Consider the following 17067-nt stretch of genomic DNA (forward strand, 5'->3'; position numbering starts at 1 on the left):
AGCTAACTACACGTGATGGTGAACTTAAATTTGACACATTTACATCACAAGATGTAATACTGACCAACAATTTTACTATGTAAAACGTCAGCAAACGGGAATTCTTATAATCGTAGTTGGTATAACCATGGCCATTTACGCAGTATTTCAGGTTGTGCTTATTATTAACAATACGACGTTTTTCCGGACTGATGATTTACGTAGTAAGAATAGGGTGGCAGATTTTTTTCAGGAATTTCTATGAAGAACCCAGTTTATAACCATGAAAAGACAAATAATACTCGGGAGGTAAAGCTCATAACGCGTATAGTGTGATAGATAAGGAATCAGAACGTGTTCAGAGATAATCCACTGAAAAAAGGAAAAAACGCAGAGAACTTACTAATATGCAGAAAATATAGCGAAAGAAAAAAGTGACTGGTTTTGAATGGCGAGAAATAGAACAAAACTAAAAAAGTACGTTAATGCAGCTGTCAGTAAGGGTGCCGTTACAAAGTAATACATGTTGACGATATTCCAAAAGAGGAAAGACGGTTACACGTTCGATTATCTTGTTCGCTGGTTTACCGTATGACACTTCGAGAGAGCCACTGACCAGACGTCCGAAGTCAGGTTACATTATGTTACGTTACTGATACGGTTTAGAGCTGCTACTGGAGAAAATGAGTGGCGCCATACCAAAAGGCTCCGTGCGACCCAAACAGGCTGTAAGTATAATAACGCCTGAGTTTGTCATATAAGTTTTAAGTAGGTGTCGGCTGTTCAAATAGGCTATGGACCTTTCTAGCTTTACGTATGACACCCCAGTGTATGAACAACTAGGTAGCTATACTAGGTAGGTATAGCCTAGGTGTAGTTTCACAGTGTTTACCTAGTACTATAGGCTAGAGTGGTCTTAGTAGAAACTCTAATGGACAGACTAGACTAGTGTAGTCTCGACCCAATGTTACCTACCTAGGTACTACCTAATACTAGGTAGTAGCCTAGGTAGGCGGAGTAAGTTACTCAATAGCTAGGTACTAGGCTACCTAGCTACTAGGTATAGGCTACCTTATGCCAAGCTTACGATACAGCTTACGCCACCCATCCTGTGTAAGTTCGTCCTTAATTTAACAAGGTAGTCGCTACATACCTAGGTATAGGTACTCTGTTTTTTTTTCATCTGTCCATCCGCCTGTGGTGTTTTTGTATGGTAACACTGCGTCCCGGGCTTGAGATAGTTACATTCAGCTTACATTCATCGATTATAGTAATATCATAGTATTTCGAATATTAACGGTGTAGTTCGCATACAGTAAATTATTAAAACACTTTTCAGTTACAAATATACACCCAGATATCCTTTTATTTACCTAAAACTTACAAATAGCGTAAGTATCTAAAGCCCGGGACGCAGTGTTACCATACAAAAACACCACAGGCGGATGGACAGATGAAAAAAAACAGAGTATAGGTACCTAGCTATTGCTACAAGGTGAGCTCACTATCCTAAGCAGTTCAGCTATAGGGTAAACAACCGCATCGACTGGCCCAACACACCAACGGTCACAGCTGGACACCCTCCGAAAAAGTACTTAGTATAACGCGCCCTGGCACTGGAGATGGCCATCAGTCTGTACTTGTTGTTGGTGAGAAACGCAGCTAACGACCTCTACTCTCCTTTCAAAGTTTGAAATTAAGGCCAAATTTAAAGCTTTAAACAGAGGGTAGTGAAAAGGGTAGCCAACGCAGTGCAAACTTCACCAAAATGCTTTCAAAATTTTTACTTACAATTAGGGTAAACAAACGCATGGACTGGCCCAACACACCAACGGTCACAGATGGCAACCCTCCGAAAAAGTACTTATAACGCGTCCTGACACCGGAGATGTTCATCAGTCGCGACTTGTTGTTGGTGAGAGAGACAGCTAAAGACCTCTACTCTCCTTTTGAAGTAAGTATTTTCTCCAAAATTAGATATTAAGGTCAAATTTAAAGCTTTAAACAGAGGATAGTGAAAAGGGTGACCAACGCAGTGCAAATTTCACCAAAACACTTTCGAAAGTTTTACGTACGCTTGAATGACTTAAAAGGTTGACCCCATCTCGATGTTTGCGGATTCGCTTGTGTCAACAAACTTCCTATTTCCTGTGATAAATCCGCACACCACTTGTACCCATAGACGCTGGGGCACTTTCATCACAACAATCGGAACACTGTCTCTGGCCACGACATTTTAAGGAAACTACCGTTTTGGTAGAAGACGACGACAAAGCGTGCACTGGATAATTATTTAAATATATAGTAAAACATCAATATTGTTCCGATACGTATACAAACCCTCGGTCCTTTAACAATAGGAAGTTACTTAGCGGCAGCTGAACCGGTCGTAAGCTTCGAACAAGGGGGTTCGGTAGTTAACTACTTGTCCGGCAGTTGGTGGTCAGCTCAACTGCGAGGAGAGGAGTCACTTTGCTTTCGGCCGCGTTGGTGGATAGACGTGCTGCTCGCCTCTCTGCCCGCTTCAAGTCATATGCTTGGTTTTCTTCACTACTTGAAGGCTTTTCTCTTTCTCTATTACTTTGTGTGCATGTGCAAAGCTATACGTAAGTACGTGTCTGTTTTGTATATCCAATACTCGGTGATTATCATGATTTGTTATGGAATCCCGAGAGCCAGAGAGACCCCCTCGCCCCCCCCCATCAGCCGCAGATTGTGCCCTGGTGTGGAGGGCCATAAGTGTGGGGCCTTTCGGTGCTCTGTAGAGGTTGACCCTCATGAATTGTGCACTCTGTGTCGAGGGCGAGAATGCTCTCACACCGAGCCATGTGATGTATGTGTTGTATGGTTGGAGGAGCAGTGGGAATGTTATGGGGGGAGGAAGAAGTCGCGTAAGCCGGCCAAGGAGTCATCGGAGGGTTCTCCTGTTACTCCCTTGGTTACGGACACGTCTTCTTCTTTTCTCCCTTCATCGCAGCTCCCTCATATGGCTCCTTCCCCTTCCGGGGGGGGGCGGCTTAATCTTGCTCCTTCTCATCTCCTGATCAGTCGAGCGTAGAGGATGGGGCTAGGTACCCCAATGTTCAGTTGTATTTGGGGTCGTCCGTTTGCTCGGGGTGGGAACTATCCCTACCTGGGCGAGGGGAGACCCCCCCCTCTTACTAACCCGAATCTGTTTCCTTCCTCAGATCTGCTTGCCACGGAGAACGATCTCGGCCGGGCCTGGTACTCGCTGGGGCTCCAAGGGACACCGAGTGTTCAGGGGCTGCTGAGTCATCTGGCAAGAGGGGCCAGGCTGGTAACTCACGGCCCGACCACCACGACAACCACGACGGTATCAACGCCTGGCTATGCTGCTCCACCTCACCTGGTGTATACCCAGCACGTTGCCATGGTTACCCCTACAGCTGCTGTTCAGGCACTGCTGCCGGAGGTGAAGAGGTTTACCATGTCACCACCGCCTGGTTTTGCCGCTCTTGCTCCAGCCCCCCGACTTCCGGTGTCCCAAGAGCTCTCCCCTGGACCTGCCTCCAGTACAGATGATGCCGCTGGTTCCTGCTCCGCCTCCTGTTCCTGAGATTGCTGCCGCTCCAGTTCCAGTTCCTGCCGCTGTTGTTCCTGCCTGTGGTGTTGCTGCTCCCACCCCAGGTCCTTCCAGACAGGTGCAGTCGGGCCCTGTTGCTTTGGCAACTGCCCCGGCTCCGTCCTGGATGGAAGACCTGACGGTGGTCCTGAGGAAGTTGACGAAGAAGAGGAGGAGGAGGAAGGTGTCATCATCGTCTTCATCGTCGTCTTCGTCGTTGTCTGCCACCACTTCTCCTTTGTCTTCTAAGGCCCCACAGCTTAAGAAGAAGAAGGTAGCCTCCTCCCCCTTAAGAAGGCTCGCTCTGAGACTTTTAAGGGTCCGTCCCACCGGATGGGACTTCCACTGGTCCTCCTGTTCCTTCGGGAACGGGGCCCTTCTCTCCTTCCGCAAGGAAGAAGACGACTGGGACCGGAGGAGCGCCGGCTAACACCGGTACCTCCTCGCCTGGCGCCAGAGGTTCTGCCTCGGCGCCAGGTACCGTCTCGGCCTCTCGTTTGCAAGAGGTACTGAGTGTACGGTCACCTGCGGGTGACCGTGTAGCCAAGACCCAGGCAACAGAATCCGCTCGACCCAGGATCCAGGCACAGAGCGGAAGACTGGCTGGAGTCGCCCAGGTGACTCCCACCAGACTAGCGATTGCTCTCGTGGCGATCCGCCGGTACCCAGGGTTGACGCGATGGTCCCAGACCGGCCGCGGGCTGAGGCGAGGAAGCGGTCCCCTCGGTTGCCTGGACCAGCCGAGCGTGACGCGCCATGATGACAGGCCTTGCTCCCACCGCAACAGCGGACTCTGCCGGTCCCCTGACCGCTGCTCCTACCGGGACCGGGCGGAGAGGGGGACCAGCAGCAGCGCTTCTGATGCTCGAGACCGTCGCCGCTGTTCTCGGTCCAGTTGCTCTCCCCGTGAGAGCCGCTCGACCAGGCCTGCAGCTCCATCGCCACCGCGGGTTGGTGATCGCCTGCAGCCCCCCCAGCACACCGATTCTGCCGGTGGGTGAGGGGAGAGCGTCAGGTCTACCTCTCCTATCCCTTCAACTTCCTCGGGCTACACCGGGAAGAGCGAGGCGACCAGGAGTGATTGCAAGGGGCGCGCTCCTCGCGATCCTGCCACGACGCCCTGAGAACCTGGCACGGTCCTAGGACCGAACAGATCGTATGCGCAAGTGGCAGGAGGAGACCATGAGGGGTCTGTTGCGGTTCCTCTGGAAGGAGGAGGGTCTTGGGAGACGTTCTCGCTGGATGGGCTTGACGGTCCGTCTCCGCAGGACACAGTCACTCCCGAGATCCAGAGGTCGTTCGCTGAGGTTATTGCACTGATCCGTCAGCACAACGACCTCGGGGAAGGATCGCCGCTCCCACCTTCTGAGCCTACATTGGGTTTGGAGTCGTTCTGGGGACCCAAAAGGGAACCCAGGACGACGGTGGGTCTACCGCGATCAGCCTTGGCCAACTGTGTGCTCAGCCAGGTGGATGCTCTCGTCTCCGGACAGGAGGGTTCGCTTCGGTATGGCAGGTCTTCCAAGCTCCTTCCCCCACCTCTACCGTGACAGAGGCGCTTTTACGTGCCATCAGAGGACCCTCTGCTGCCCAAACAGGTTAACACAGAATTAGCTAGGCTAACTCCAGGGTGTCTGCAGAAGCTCCTGTCGGAGAACCTCTGGTTCTCGCAGCAAGAGGCACTTACCTTGGAATCTACCGCTATGGCAGCATTCCAAGCAGTCTCGTGGATAGACCTGTGGTCCCTCACAGTGTCTAAAGTTGCAGCCTCCTAGGGAAACATCACTCCTGAAGGGGACCCGGCTTTCGTGAGACTGTGCCTGTCTGGAGGTAGGGCCATTTCCTACCTGGCCCACCAGACGGCTAACCTGTGGGCCAACCTGGTACTGAGGTGTACGGACGCTGTCCTCACTTGAGTGACCAGGGCGGCTGGGCGAGAGGCGGCCTTGGGTCTTCGCATTGGACCGGTGCGGAGTTCCTCTTCTCTCTCTTCCCCAGAGAGCTGGTGGATGCTGCAGTGGAACAACGGCGCACTGACTAGAGTGACTGTTTAGTCCACCAGGCAGTCTCGAAGGTGGCTGGGCTAAGCCCAAGAGTTTAGCTAGCATTCCCTCTGCGGCTAAGACGATCGCTTCGTCGAAGCCGAGAGGAAAGACTCTGCCTTCGACTTCGACTGTAAGAAGTGACCGTAACCAGTCCTCCTCCCAGTCCTCCATCTCTCGTGGAGGAACCAGGAAGAAGAATTCGAAGAGAGGAGGGAGACGCTAAGGACGGCGTTCCCCCCTCACCTGCTGCTGGAAGTGGGGGGGTGCCTAGCGAGCCATTGCGCAACATGGTAGCGCTACAGAGAGGAGACCTGGATAATGAACGTCCTTTGGGAGGAATATTTGCTACCCTTCGAGTCTTGGCCACCCCTCACCTCCAACCCGGTCCATCATCATCAGACGTACGTCCCTGGTTTGGCCAAGGACATGGCGCTTCGCCAGGAAGTAGAAGCCATGTTGAATAAACATGCTGTGGAGATTGTATGGGATCAGTCGCCGGGCTTCTACAGTCGACTTTTCCTGGTGGAGAAGTCGTCGGGGGCTGGCGCCCGGTGATAGATCTCTCTCCCTTGAACCGATTCGTTCGCCAGACTCTGTTCACAATGGAAACGGCACGGTCATTGCTCGATTCCATCAGGGAGAACGACTTCATGATTTCTGTGGATCTGAAGGACGCGTATTTCCAGATACCCATCCATCAATCCTCCAGGAAGTACCTCCGCTTCATCCTCGACAGGACGGTGTACCAATTCAGGGCACTTTGTTTCAGTCTCTCAACTGCCCCTCAGGTGTTCACGCGAGTATTCATGCTGGTGTCGGCTTGGGCCCACTCGGTAGGTATTCGTCTTCTGAGGTATCTCTATGATTGGTTAGTCCTGGCGAGCTCCCGCTCACAGTCGCTACAGGACAGAGATCAACTCCTCGAATTCTGCCACGATCTGGGGATCGTAGTGAATTACGAGAAGTCAGATCTCAAGCCAAAGCAGAGGATGAAGTACTTGGGCATGCTGATTGATACGGTAGCAGGGCGAGTCTTCCCCGCAGATTTGCGGATCAACAGGTTCAGGGAGGCAGCAAAAAAGAGGCTCAGCAGTGGCAGGTCGTGATCGGTCACCTGTTGTTTCTCGAGAAGCTAGTCCCTCACGGGCATCTTCACCTGCGGTCTCTTCAGTGGAGACTAAAGGAGTGTTGGTCACAGGCAAGAGACCCACCTTTCTTCCCCGTGTCTCGCATGGAGGAGGTGAGGCAGGACGTAGCCTGGTGGCTGGACGACGGGAACCTCTTCAGAGGAGTGCCTCTTCGCACTCCTCCCCCGGAGATGCTGTTCTCATACGCACAACCTCCTGTCCCAGCCACACATAGAACGGTACCACCGGTCGGTTCGGTCCCTGTGTCTTCACGGCTGGCTGTTATCCACCATCTCTGGCGAGTGAGAGGCTTTTCTTGTAGTGCAGCAACAGAGATGGCTGGATACCTCAGACTGTCCTCTGCAGCTGTATATCAGGGAAAGTGGTCCGTCTTCTGTGGTTGGTGTCATGGACGGGGTCTCTCTCCTCTCAGAGCCACTATTCAGCAGGTAGCGGATTTCCTAGTTTTCCTTCGCCGAGAGAAGCTCCTCTCCGTCTCCGCCCCCTCGAGTAGGACTCCTTCCAGTGGTGAGGGGATAAGGGACCCTGGCTTCTATGGGAATGCTTGTGCATTCCCATAGGTGCCCCGGGTCCTGACGGAACATCCTACAACCCTTTTTCTCTCACTTTTAATCCTTCTCTCTTCGCTTTCTTTCCTGAATCCTCTCCAACCTCTAAATTTTGACTTTTTTGGACTGCTTTTGCCGATGACCTTTGGAATGGACTTGGCCAAGCTTTGACAGTCCTTGTGATTTGATGGAGGGTGGGGTTGGACGGCATTCCTCCTCACCCGTAGAACTGGAGTACCTGACGTGTCAGAGCGAGGGGAAACTTTTATGTTAAACTCTGCACTCAGTGCTGGGTCTTATCTCGACGGACTGACGACCCTCAAGGCACTGGGTGTGGGGTGTATATCTGGGTAGGACTCCTAGGGTACTATATCACCCTCTAATTGTGGCTCGATGGTGGGTATGGGGCCAACCTGGATGAATATTCACACCATAATCTGATGGATTTTTATTTAACCCCCTCTGTTGATGACTCTCGCCTGATTAAGGATTCCGCATTAGGCTCTCCACTCGACCAAACACCAGGACACCGGGGTGTAAATACTGGTGGTGTAAATGAAAATCTAAGAGTTGTATATTGTAGTAATATAAGTGATAAAGTCAATTTTGACATATTACATAATTACATGAAACAGTTTGGCAAGGTAGACAGAATAAAATTACGAATTGTTAAAAGTCCCATCTCTTACGAAAGTTACATAACCTTTTGCAAAGCTGAATATGCCTCCAAAGCTCTAGAAAATCTTGATGGTAAAAATGTCTTTGGTTCAGTTTGCCATGCGAAGTTGTTTAATATAAACAATTTGGAAGAGGATGAAAAAAAGCACCGACTATGTGCCCAGCAAATTTGAGGTTGATAGCCAAAAACACCTTGCAAAAGATGACCGATTTGGCATGTTGCAAATTACAAACAGGGCAAAGAAAACTTTTTAACAGCATGCAAGTATTTACAGAGGAAGATTGGTGCCATTCCTAAAGGCAATATTAAAAGATATGGTAAAGGAGTCTTGATCAAAGCAAATAACGATATTCAAATTAAGATGCTTTCAAAATTCCAACCAACTGAAGATGGTAATATTTTAGATGTATTTCCTCATCGATCATTTAACATTAAATGGGGTATAGTTTATAGCAGAGACCTATATTAGTTCGAAGAGGAGGAAATATTAAAAATGTGTCCTACATATGTCATTAAAATTAGAAAATTGAAAGGGCACATCAACCATGCCATTGAATTGAACTTTCACCCTGCCTGCCTACTTACTGGAATATATTGATATAGACCACTCTAGGGTTTGGGTTAAGCCATTTAAATATCGGCCAACCCAGTGTTATAAATGCTTTGAATATGGCCACGTATCAAACTCTTGTACAAAACCAGGAAAGTGCTTTGTGTGCTCTGGTGAACATGTAAAGGACAACTGCAAAGCTGATAAATATTGTCTCCACTGTGCTGGCAATCATTCTCCCAATTGGAGGGGCTGTCCTCAATATATTTTCCAACAAGAAGTTGTAAACACTGCTCATAATAACTTTATCAGCATAGGAGAAGCCAAACGTTTTGTTCGAGGTGCTAACAAAAGTGCTGGATCCTCATTTGCTTCCACTGTTATGGGAAATAATGCATTCCATCAGCCTGCTAAACCCATCATTAAGAATAATACACCCTCTCAGGATATTTCTACTTCTGTGGTATGTAATGAACTTCAAACTAAAGTGGCACAAGCTGTGATTGATGAACCTCTTCCTGACCTGCAAGCAAATGCGGTCTCAGTGTTGAGCTCCTCTGTTAAGCCCAAAGAAAAAATAAAATCTAGAGGAAATCTTAACAAATCTTATGACAGTTTTCAGTCACCCCCGAAGTCAACGAGATGTAGAACATCCTCTCCTATAGAGTTTAAAACTCCAATTTCCAACAGATTCAATGCACTTGATGACCCCTTTAAGCCTTTAAGCCATTATCAACCTCACAGCCATTGGAAAAGATGTCTCGGTCGTGCTCAAATTTAAGTATGACTGACCTCTCCCAATCCCCTCAATCATACGCAGAAACTGCTACTTCTGAAGTGGAGGGAAAACATGCTGACTCGCTAAATATAGTTAAAAATTTAGATAAATCTAGTCTCAAACTGAACAAACAGGATGTGCAGGAAAAATGTTCAAACTTCCCCTCATCTAATAAAAATAAAAGTCTCCCAGGCACCAGACTTAAGAGACTTTCAAATCCAAAAACATTCAGCTGTGTTACTTTGAAAACCCAGCTAAATAATGACTTGGCTGGGCACAAGAATCAAAGTTAACATTCCAATTTAGTATCTTGCAATGGAATTGCAAAGGCCTTAAGACTCGTTCTGAAGAGTTAAAATTACTGTTGAACCATCATGATCCAGATGTAGTTTGCCTTCAAGAAACTAAGTTAGGCAACTCATTATACAATCCAGGATTAAATTATAAAATGTTTATGATGAACCCCAGAGATGGTGATCGAGCTCATGGGGGGGTTACAATTATTGTTAAAAAGTCTTTGCAACATACAAGTGTTCCTTTGAACACAAACCTACAAGCAGTCGCCATTCGAGCATGCTTTGAAAAAGAGATTACTATTTGCTCTATTTACCTCCCACCTAGGTCAGAAATTACTTTGAATGACATTCAGGCACTAGCTAATCAACTACCTCCTTTCTTACTACTGGGAGATTTTAATGCCCATAATAGTCTATGGGGAGGTGATACCTTGAATGCTATAGGTAGAACCATTGATGATTTTATCTTAAATAATGATCTCTCTCTTTACTATGATGGTTCAATGACGTTTCATAACATCTACACCAATGTCTTTTCAGCTATAGATTTAAGCATTTGTTCACCTGCAGTCCACATGGACTTCAACTGGTCTGTAGATGAACTTTTGCTCAGAAGTGATTGCTTTCCCATACATTTAAAGTATGCTAGAAACATTCCTTCTGAATCTCCTATAAAGTGGAAAGAAAATGAAGCAGATTGGAGGAAGTATGAAGGAAGCTTTCAATTACATCAGGAAGTAGAGTCATTTGAGTCACACTTAGATGCATATGATTATTGGACCTCAACTATATTGGATAATGGCCGAGAAATATATCTCAAAAACAAAGGGTAAACCAAGCAGGCCTGCAGTTCCCTGGTGGGACCAAACCTGTGGCAGACTGCGAAGAATAGTGAGAAAATGCTATAGACAATTCAAGGCAAAACCCTCAGGAACAACGAAAACTACATACCAACGGGCCTTAGCCAAACAAAGAAAATATATTAGAAAAGCTAAAAAGGAATCTTGGCTCCACTATATAAATGGTATCAATTCTAAAACACCAGAAAGATTAGTATGGAAAAAGATTAAAAAGCTAAGTGGGAAATTTGTTCCATCACCTGCTCCTACTCTAAATATCAATGATGTGCTTATTTCAAATCCAGCTGATGTTGCAGAAAAATTTGGTGAGCATTTTGCTGACATATCAAGCTCCATAAATTACACACCACAGTTCAGTAAGATTCGAAATGCCAAGGTGTCAATTAGATTTAACACTGAAAATAATGAAGCATATAATGCTAAGTTCTCACTAAGGGAACTACGACAGGCTCTCTCATCTTGTGAGTCAACAGCCCCTGGTGCAGATAACAACTTACAACATGATTAAACATCTTCCAGAACATGCTAAAATATATCTAATAAAAATACTCAATAAGGTCTGGGAAACGGGCATCATTCCCTCATCTTGGAAGATAGCCATAGTAGTTCCAGTCCTAAAGCTAAACAAAGATCCATATCAGCCCATTAGTTACAGACCAATTTCACTAACAAGCTGTGTCTGTAAATTATTTGAGAAAATGGTGAACTCTCGTCTAATGTGGCATTTAGAGAAAAACAGATTGTTATCCTCTGTTCAGTTCGGCTTCAGGAAAAATCGTGCAGCCTTGGACCCTTTACTGAGATTATCAAATCAGATTCAGCAGGGATTTTCCAATCAATGCCAAACAGTAAGACCCGATATACTATTAGAGTGAGAGTCGGGAATAAGTTTTCTTCTTGTTATGAGACGGAAGAAGGTGTCCCACAAGGCAGTGTATTGAGTGTTACCTGCTTTGCCATTGCTATTGATAATATTGTGAAATCTGTTTCCGCTCCAGTTAGGGCTTCACTATTTGTGGATGACTTTGCCATCTACGTCACCACATGCAACACTGTATCAGCCTGTAACTACCTGCAAAAGACAATAAATGTCATCAGTAAATGGGCTGATGAACATGGTTTTCGATTTTCTTCATCTAAAACTGTGGCTGTTCGTTCCACCAGATGTACCCGCAATGAAACTATCCCAAATTTTAAACTGAAGGATTGTCTTATTCTTTACAAAAAAGAAGTAAAGTTTTTGGGCATAATATTTGGCAGCAAGCTAACGTGGCGTAGTCACATTGACTCTCTAAAAACAAAGGTTAAAAAATCCCTCAATATTTTAAAGGTGGTATCGGGATTCGACTGGGGAGCTGATAAGAAAAGTTTATTGAAGCTGTATGATTCCATATGTAAATCAAAACTGGACTATGGCTGTCAGGTATATTCATCTGCCTGAAAGTCCAGGTTAAAGGAATTGGATGTACATAATATGGGATTAAGGATATGTACAGGTGCTTTCAGGACATCTCCCGTTGAGAGTATCTACATTGACTCTCATGAACTTCCTTTAGATCTGCGAAGAGAAGAGCTTGGGTTGCGGTACACCATGCGACTAAAAAGGTGTCGAGAGAACCCCACACAAAAAATTTTAGAGGAGTGTGACCCTAAATAATTTGGTGAAAGATCTTCTAAACCTTTTCAAATAAGGCAGTTGGAATGTTTAAATGACATGGTCATTCGGCGCCAAAAAGTTGAAGAAGTAAAACCATCCTCTGTACCCCCATGGCTTATTCCCAAGATTTCCTTATGCTCTAAGAAAATAGACAAAAACAACAGTCTGAGGAAGAGGTAAAAGCTAATTTTCTGGAGCATGACCGTAAACATGATGGGCAAGTGAAGATCTACACTGATGGATCAAAGTCTGATAGTGGAGTTGGGTGTGCAGTTGTGCATGGGAATGAAATTTACGAGGCAAAATTGCCTGAGTCAGTTTCCATATTCACTGCAGAGTTGTCAGCTTTAGTTAAAGCTTTAGAAATTATTCATAACTCGAATAAGAAAAATTTTGTAATATATAGTGAATCAAAAAGTGTATTAGATTCATTAAAGCAGCTGTATACAATTCATCCTCTGGTACAAAAAGCCCAGGAGTGTTGCAGGAAATTGGTATGTTTCTGCTGGATCCCGGCTCATGTTGGAATTCGCGGGAATGAGGAGGCAGACAGATATGCAAAGGAAGCGGCTGTGAGTAATTTGTATTGGATAACCAAAGTGCCACATATAGATATGAAGAGATCCATCAAGTCGTACATCTTGAGGAAATGGCAAGAGAGATGGTCCTCCCCTCTCTTAGCCAACAATAAAAAATATAAGCAGATAAGGAAAAGCTTAGAAAAATGGCCCTCTTCTTTTCAAAAAGAGAGGAGAACAGAAATTGTTTTGGGGCAACTTTGTATTGGGCACACTAGGATAACGCATAAATTTATTTTAGTAGGTGGCAGTGCACCAGTATGTGTTAGGTGTGATGCAACCTTATCAGTGGAGCACATTTTGATGCATTGTGTAAATTACAGAGAACAGAGGCAGAGATTCCACCTTGATGGAAAATCTCTTGCCGATGTTCTAGATGACAAAGCAGATATTTCTGCACTAGTGAGTTTTTTAAAATGTATTGAGATTTTTTATGAAGTTTAATTGATGGCAAATTTTAACTCATTGATTTTATTTTGTTGATTTTATTTTATTTTATATTGATTTTATTTTTTATTTTTTGTTCATAGTCATCATTTTAAGTACTACCTGATTATTATTAAAAATTTTATTTGCTTTTTTTAATTAAGGTTAAATGGTGTATAATGGATGTATGCATGTCAGTTTTTTTTTTATGTATTTGGTTTTGTGTGTGTGTGTGTGTTTGTGTGACTTCGGCTGTGGGATTCTTTGGTTGCAGTGTGAGTGGTTTTGAGTGAGAGTGAATGGTTTTGATTTGGTTGATGTGTGATGTGAGATCATCTTGGTCCTGGTTGTTGTGTGTCGTTCGGTGTTTTTAATTGCAGTTTTAGTTGGTCATTTGTGTGAGAGGTTTTAATTAATTCATGTTTTTATGCATGACACTTACCTGGCAGGTATATATATAGCTGTATTTTCTGAAGTCCGACAGAATTTAAAAAAACTTCCGACACACGCAGTGGTCGGCCAGGTGGTTAGTACCCATTCCGCCGCTGGGAGGCGGGGGTATCAGGAACCATTCCCATTTTCTATTCATAAATTTTCTGTCGCCGGTACTGAAAACACCTGTTTTCAGTACCTCCGGCTTAGGATTTTGGAAACTTCATTTGCCGCTAAGTATCCTAATTGTCTTTTAATTTATTTACTTGGATTTGTGGCTAGGCATACGCTATCTTAAATTGATTTGAATTTGATTCATTTTTGCATAAGATATCTGAATCTAGTTAGGCTAGTTTCAGAGGGGTTGTCTGCAAAGATAGGGTGTGGCTACCGAAAGCTTCGGTAGTTCCGCACTTGGGGGGCGCAATTAATCAGTAAACATGTCTATTTCCGTAAGGAAAAAGTATGATTCGTATGTACGCAATTAATCAGTAAACGTGTCTAATTCCGTAAGGAAAAAGTTTGTTTAGTATGTACGCTATTAATCAATTACGAAAGTCAGGGTAGTGATACTGCTAACCTTCCGGTAGACTTTATTTTGCCTAACGCTGTAGTATGGCCTACGGGTTATGACTATGTCTGCGAGAGGTGATCGCTCTCCTTCATTGTTGTGAAGAGTTCTACTTCTGTTTTTGTTACGCCTAACCTGTAATGTTGCCTTCGGCCCTAAAACAGTGTCTGTAGAGGTTATTGCCCTTTCTCTTATACTATTTCGATTCGTAACTTAGAATCGAAAGTGTTTGCTTTAGAGAGCAATAGTGAAGTGGCTAAGTGCAGTGACAGTGCCCCTTGTGTAGTGGAGGGTGCGTCAGATCGGCCTTATAACGCCTCTAGGTCTAGACCTCTGTCGAACTCCCAGAACCAAGGGAGAGGGCATGTCGAAAGCCGAAGGAGGGTTACAGGGAACCCCACCGATCTGGCGTGCCTTCGGCAGTTTCTGATGAAAATACCCAGACTGCCAAAGTGCGTGCACATGCACGAATCCTGAAGGATTGCTTCTCGTCCTCCGAGGCGTCCTCCCCGCACAAGGGTTGGAGCTCTCGGAAGGACTCGCGCCCTCTAAGAAGCTTTATAGAAGAGGACGCTTCACGTCCCTTCTCCCTCGTTATGTGTTTCAGTGAGAAGTAAGAAGGCGAAAGTTGCCTGATCACGTGTACTTCTTTTTCACCAAGGTAAAATAGGAAAAAGAAGGCAGTTTCTCTCGCTTGTTTTGACGCCTGTCAGGAGCGTGACGCTTTTCTGCACGCTTATTTGGACGATCGGCTTGAACAGGACGCTCGGATGGACGCACTCACCAGTGGACGCCGAGCGTCCTCGCCAGTGGCCGCCGAGCGCGCACCAGGACGCCGAGCGTCCTCGCCAGTGGACGCCGAGCGTCCTCGTCAGTGGACGCCGAGCGCGCACCAGGACGCCGAGCGTCCTCGCCAGTGGACGCCCGAGCGCGCACCAGAAACGTTTCTGTTGAACTCTTCAAGCTCTTGTTTAAGATTTGAGCCTCAAGAAAGTGAACAGAACTTCGTCTTCGAAACCCAGCAAGACCTCGGGTTTCGTGAATTCAAGAGGTCTCTGTCAATATTATATTGCTTTTCGCAAAGGTGGATGGAGTTAAGGAAAGCTCAAGGGAAGATCTCGTTTTCTCTACCTCAGTCAAGACTTTGAGATAAGACAGTTACGGGTTATGCAAGGCTCGACGTCCTGAACGTCAGGATTTTCGGCAACGTTCAGTAGGATTCTTGCAAAGGCACTCATCAAAAGGACGCTCTTCAGGAAAGCGCAAGACAAGACTTCCTTTGCCATACTGCCAATAAATTTAAAGCTTTTTAGACCATCTGAAAGGGTTTTTCAGATGATAGATTTTGTTAGTTTTCTAGTCGAGACTTCCATGCCGATTGAGCATCGTCGTTCTACCTACCGTAAGCCCAGTCTTTTAACAGGATTCTTGTCCCTTCCTTGTTTGAGACGGGAATCGAAAAATAAAAGGCTCGACTTCCTGGATTACGTTTTGTCAATTCAGTGACTTTCCCCCATTGACAATATACTATCGTTTTGTCAAGTAAGTGGGGTCTCCCCTCATTGACAAAATATCTCTCTGTACCGTTAATGGGTTAGTTCTCATTGACAAACATCTCATTAACTTGATATTGCGTAAGCGAATAAGGACAAGGTTCGGAAGAGCTCTCCTTCCTCATTCGCAGACTCGTACAAGAAATAGACTTGTAGACTACGTCAATGAACGCTTATGTCCAGTATCTTAAGAAGCTTGAGATGTCTGCTTCGATTCTCTTAAGTTTTGTTCATGAAACTTGCCTGTCAGATATGTATGTAGCTGTATTTCCGAATTCAGCTATATATATGTCTGCCAGGTAAGTATGAACAAACTTTATTGTGATATAATTTCATTTTTTGCCTTGCGTTATTTTACTACTGGTTGGTTCAAGTCATACACGCTTGCTGTAGTTACCTCTTCGGATGGCAACCGAGAGGTCTATTGTCTACTATTTTAAGGACATTTAATCGTCACTCCCTGCAGCCTTCCAGGAGTTTCCGATTTATCTTTTACCGTTGTATGGTAGTGTTCTGACGACACAAACGCATCTATATATTTAGCGTTTTCTGTTTCGCTTAAATATACCAGCTTGAGAGTCTCTTTTTGTTCAAAAAAATAACGGACCTATTTTCTTCGTAGAATAGGGGTAGCTGGCAACCCAGACATAAAGTTAAGAGACGACGTTCGTAAGCTGCTGGCTGCTGCTGTGTCTGACTGTCCAAGTTCCAACCGAGCCACCAGTAACAGATCGTGCGCTGTCATGCGCTGTAGGTTACGTCTCTCTCTCCTGCGGGATTGACTGACTAACCGTATCTCTGTGCTGGCGGTTACGTCTCTCCTGCGGGATTGACTGACTAACTGTATCTCTGTCCTACAATCACGGACTTTAGCCTAAGATTGAGGGGATTTCTTACGTGAATGAATAAACGTTGCATTAGTTTTGCCTTACTATGTTCAACAGAGTTATCTCTTAATCCTTTCGGTGCTCGTTACCGCACGGTATAGAACTACGAGTCTACCGCAACATTGCACTTTTATATGCTCTCCTGCTTAGGCAAAGCGCAGCCTTATAGGGAAGTAAGCATACTCGGGGAGGGAATGGATGAGCTTGCTGGGGACCATTTCCTTCCTGAAGAAGTGTTTCCCCGAATAGACTGCAATTCAGACCACAGTTTTTTTCCTACCGGGAAACTGAAATATTATTCAAGATCTAGGAATTATTCTGAACATCTCTCAGTGCGTCATGATAGAAAGAAGGTGCCGGACATCTGGATAGTGTTTCAGATGTCCTGGATCTTAATCTGAAAGAAGTAAATGCAATTCGGTAGTCCCTCCAGTCCTCGAAACGAGTTTTTTGGAACCAGTGGTCCACATCAACTCTGATATTCCACAGCTCTCTCA

The 17067-nt window shown here is 45.6% G+C and overlaps 1 protein-coding gene across 1 annotated transcript in view; it reads left to right on the top strand.

Annotated features, from left to right (window-relative positions):
- Positions 1 to 344: 344 nt before the first annotated feature.
- LOC135197856 (activating signal cointegrator 1 complex subunit 2-like) overlaps positions 345 to 17067 on the top strand; it is a 283256-nt gene continuing 266533 nt past the window's right edge. Inside the window, exon 1 of the mRNA XM_064225038.1 lies at positions 345 to 707. Within this exon, the coding sequence (XP_064081108.1) occupies positions 663 to 707 (45 nt within the window). The 5' untranslated portion in view covers positions 345 to 662. The remainder of the gene's footprint in view (positions 708 to 17067) is intronic.

Source organism: Macrobrachium nipponense, chromosome 21, assembly GCF_015104395.2.
Source record: "Macrobrachium nipponense isolate FS-2020 chromosome 21, ASM1510439v2, whole genome shotgun sequence".
In the NCBI taxonomy this organism is placed as follows: domain Eukaryota; kingdom Metazoa; phylum Arthropoda; class Malacostraca; order Decapoda; family Palaemonidae; genus Macrobrachium; species Macrobrachium nipponense.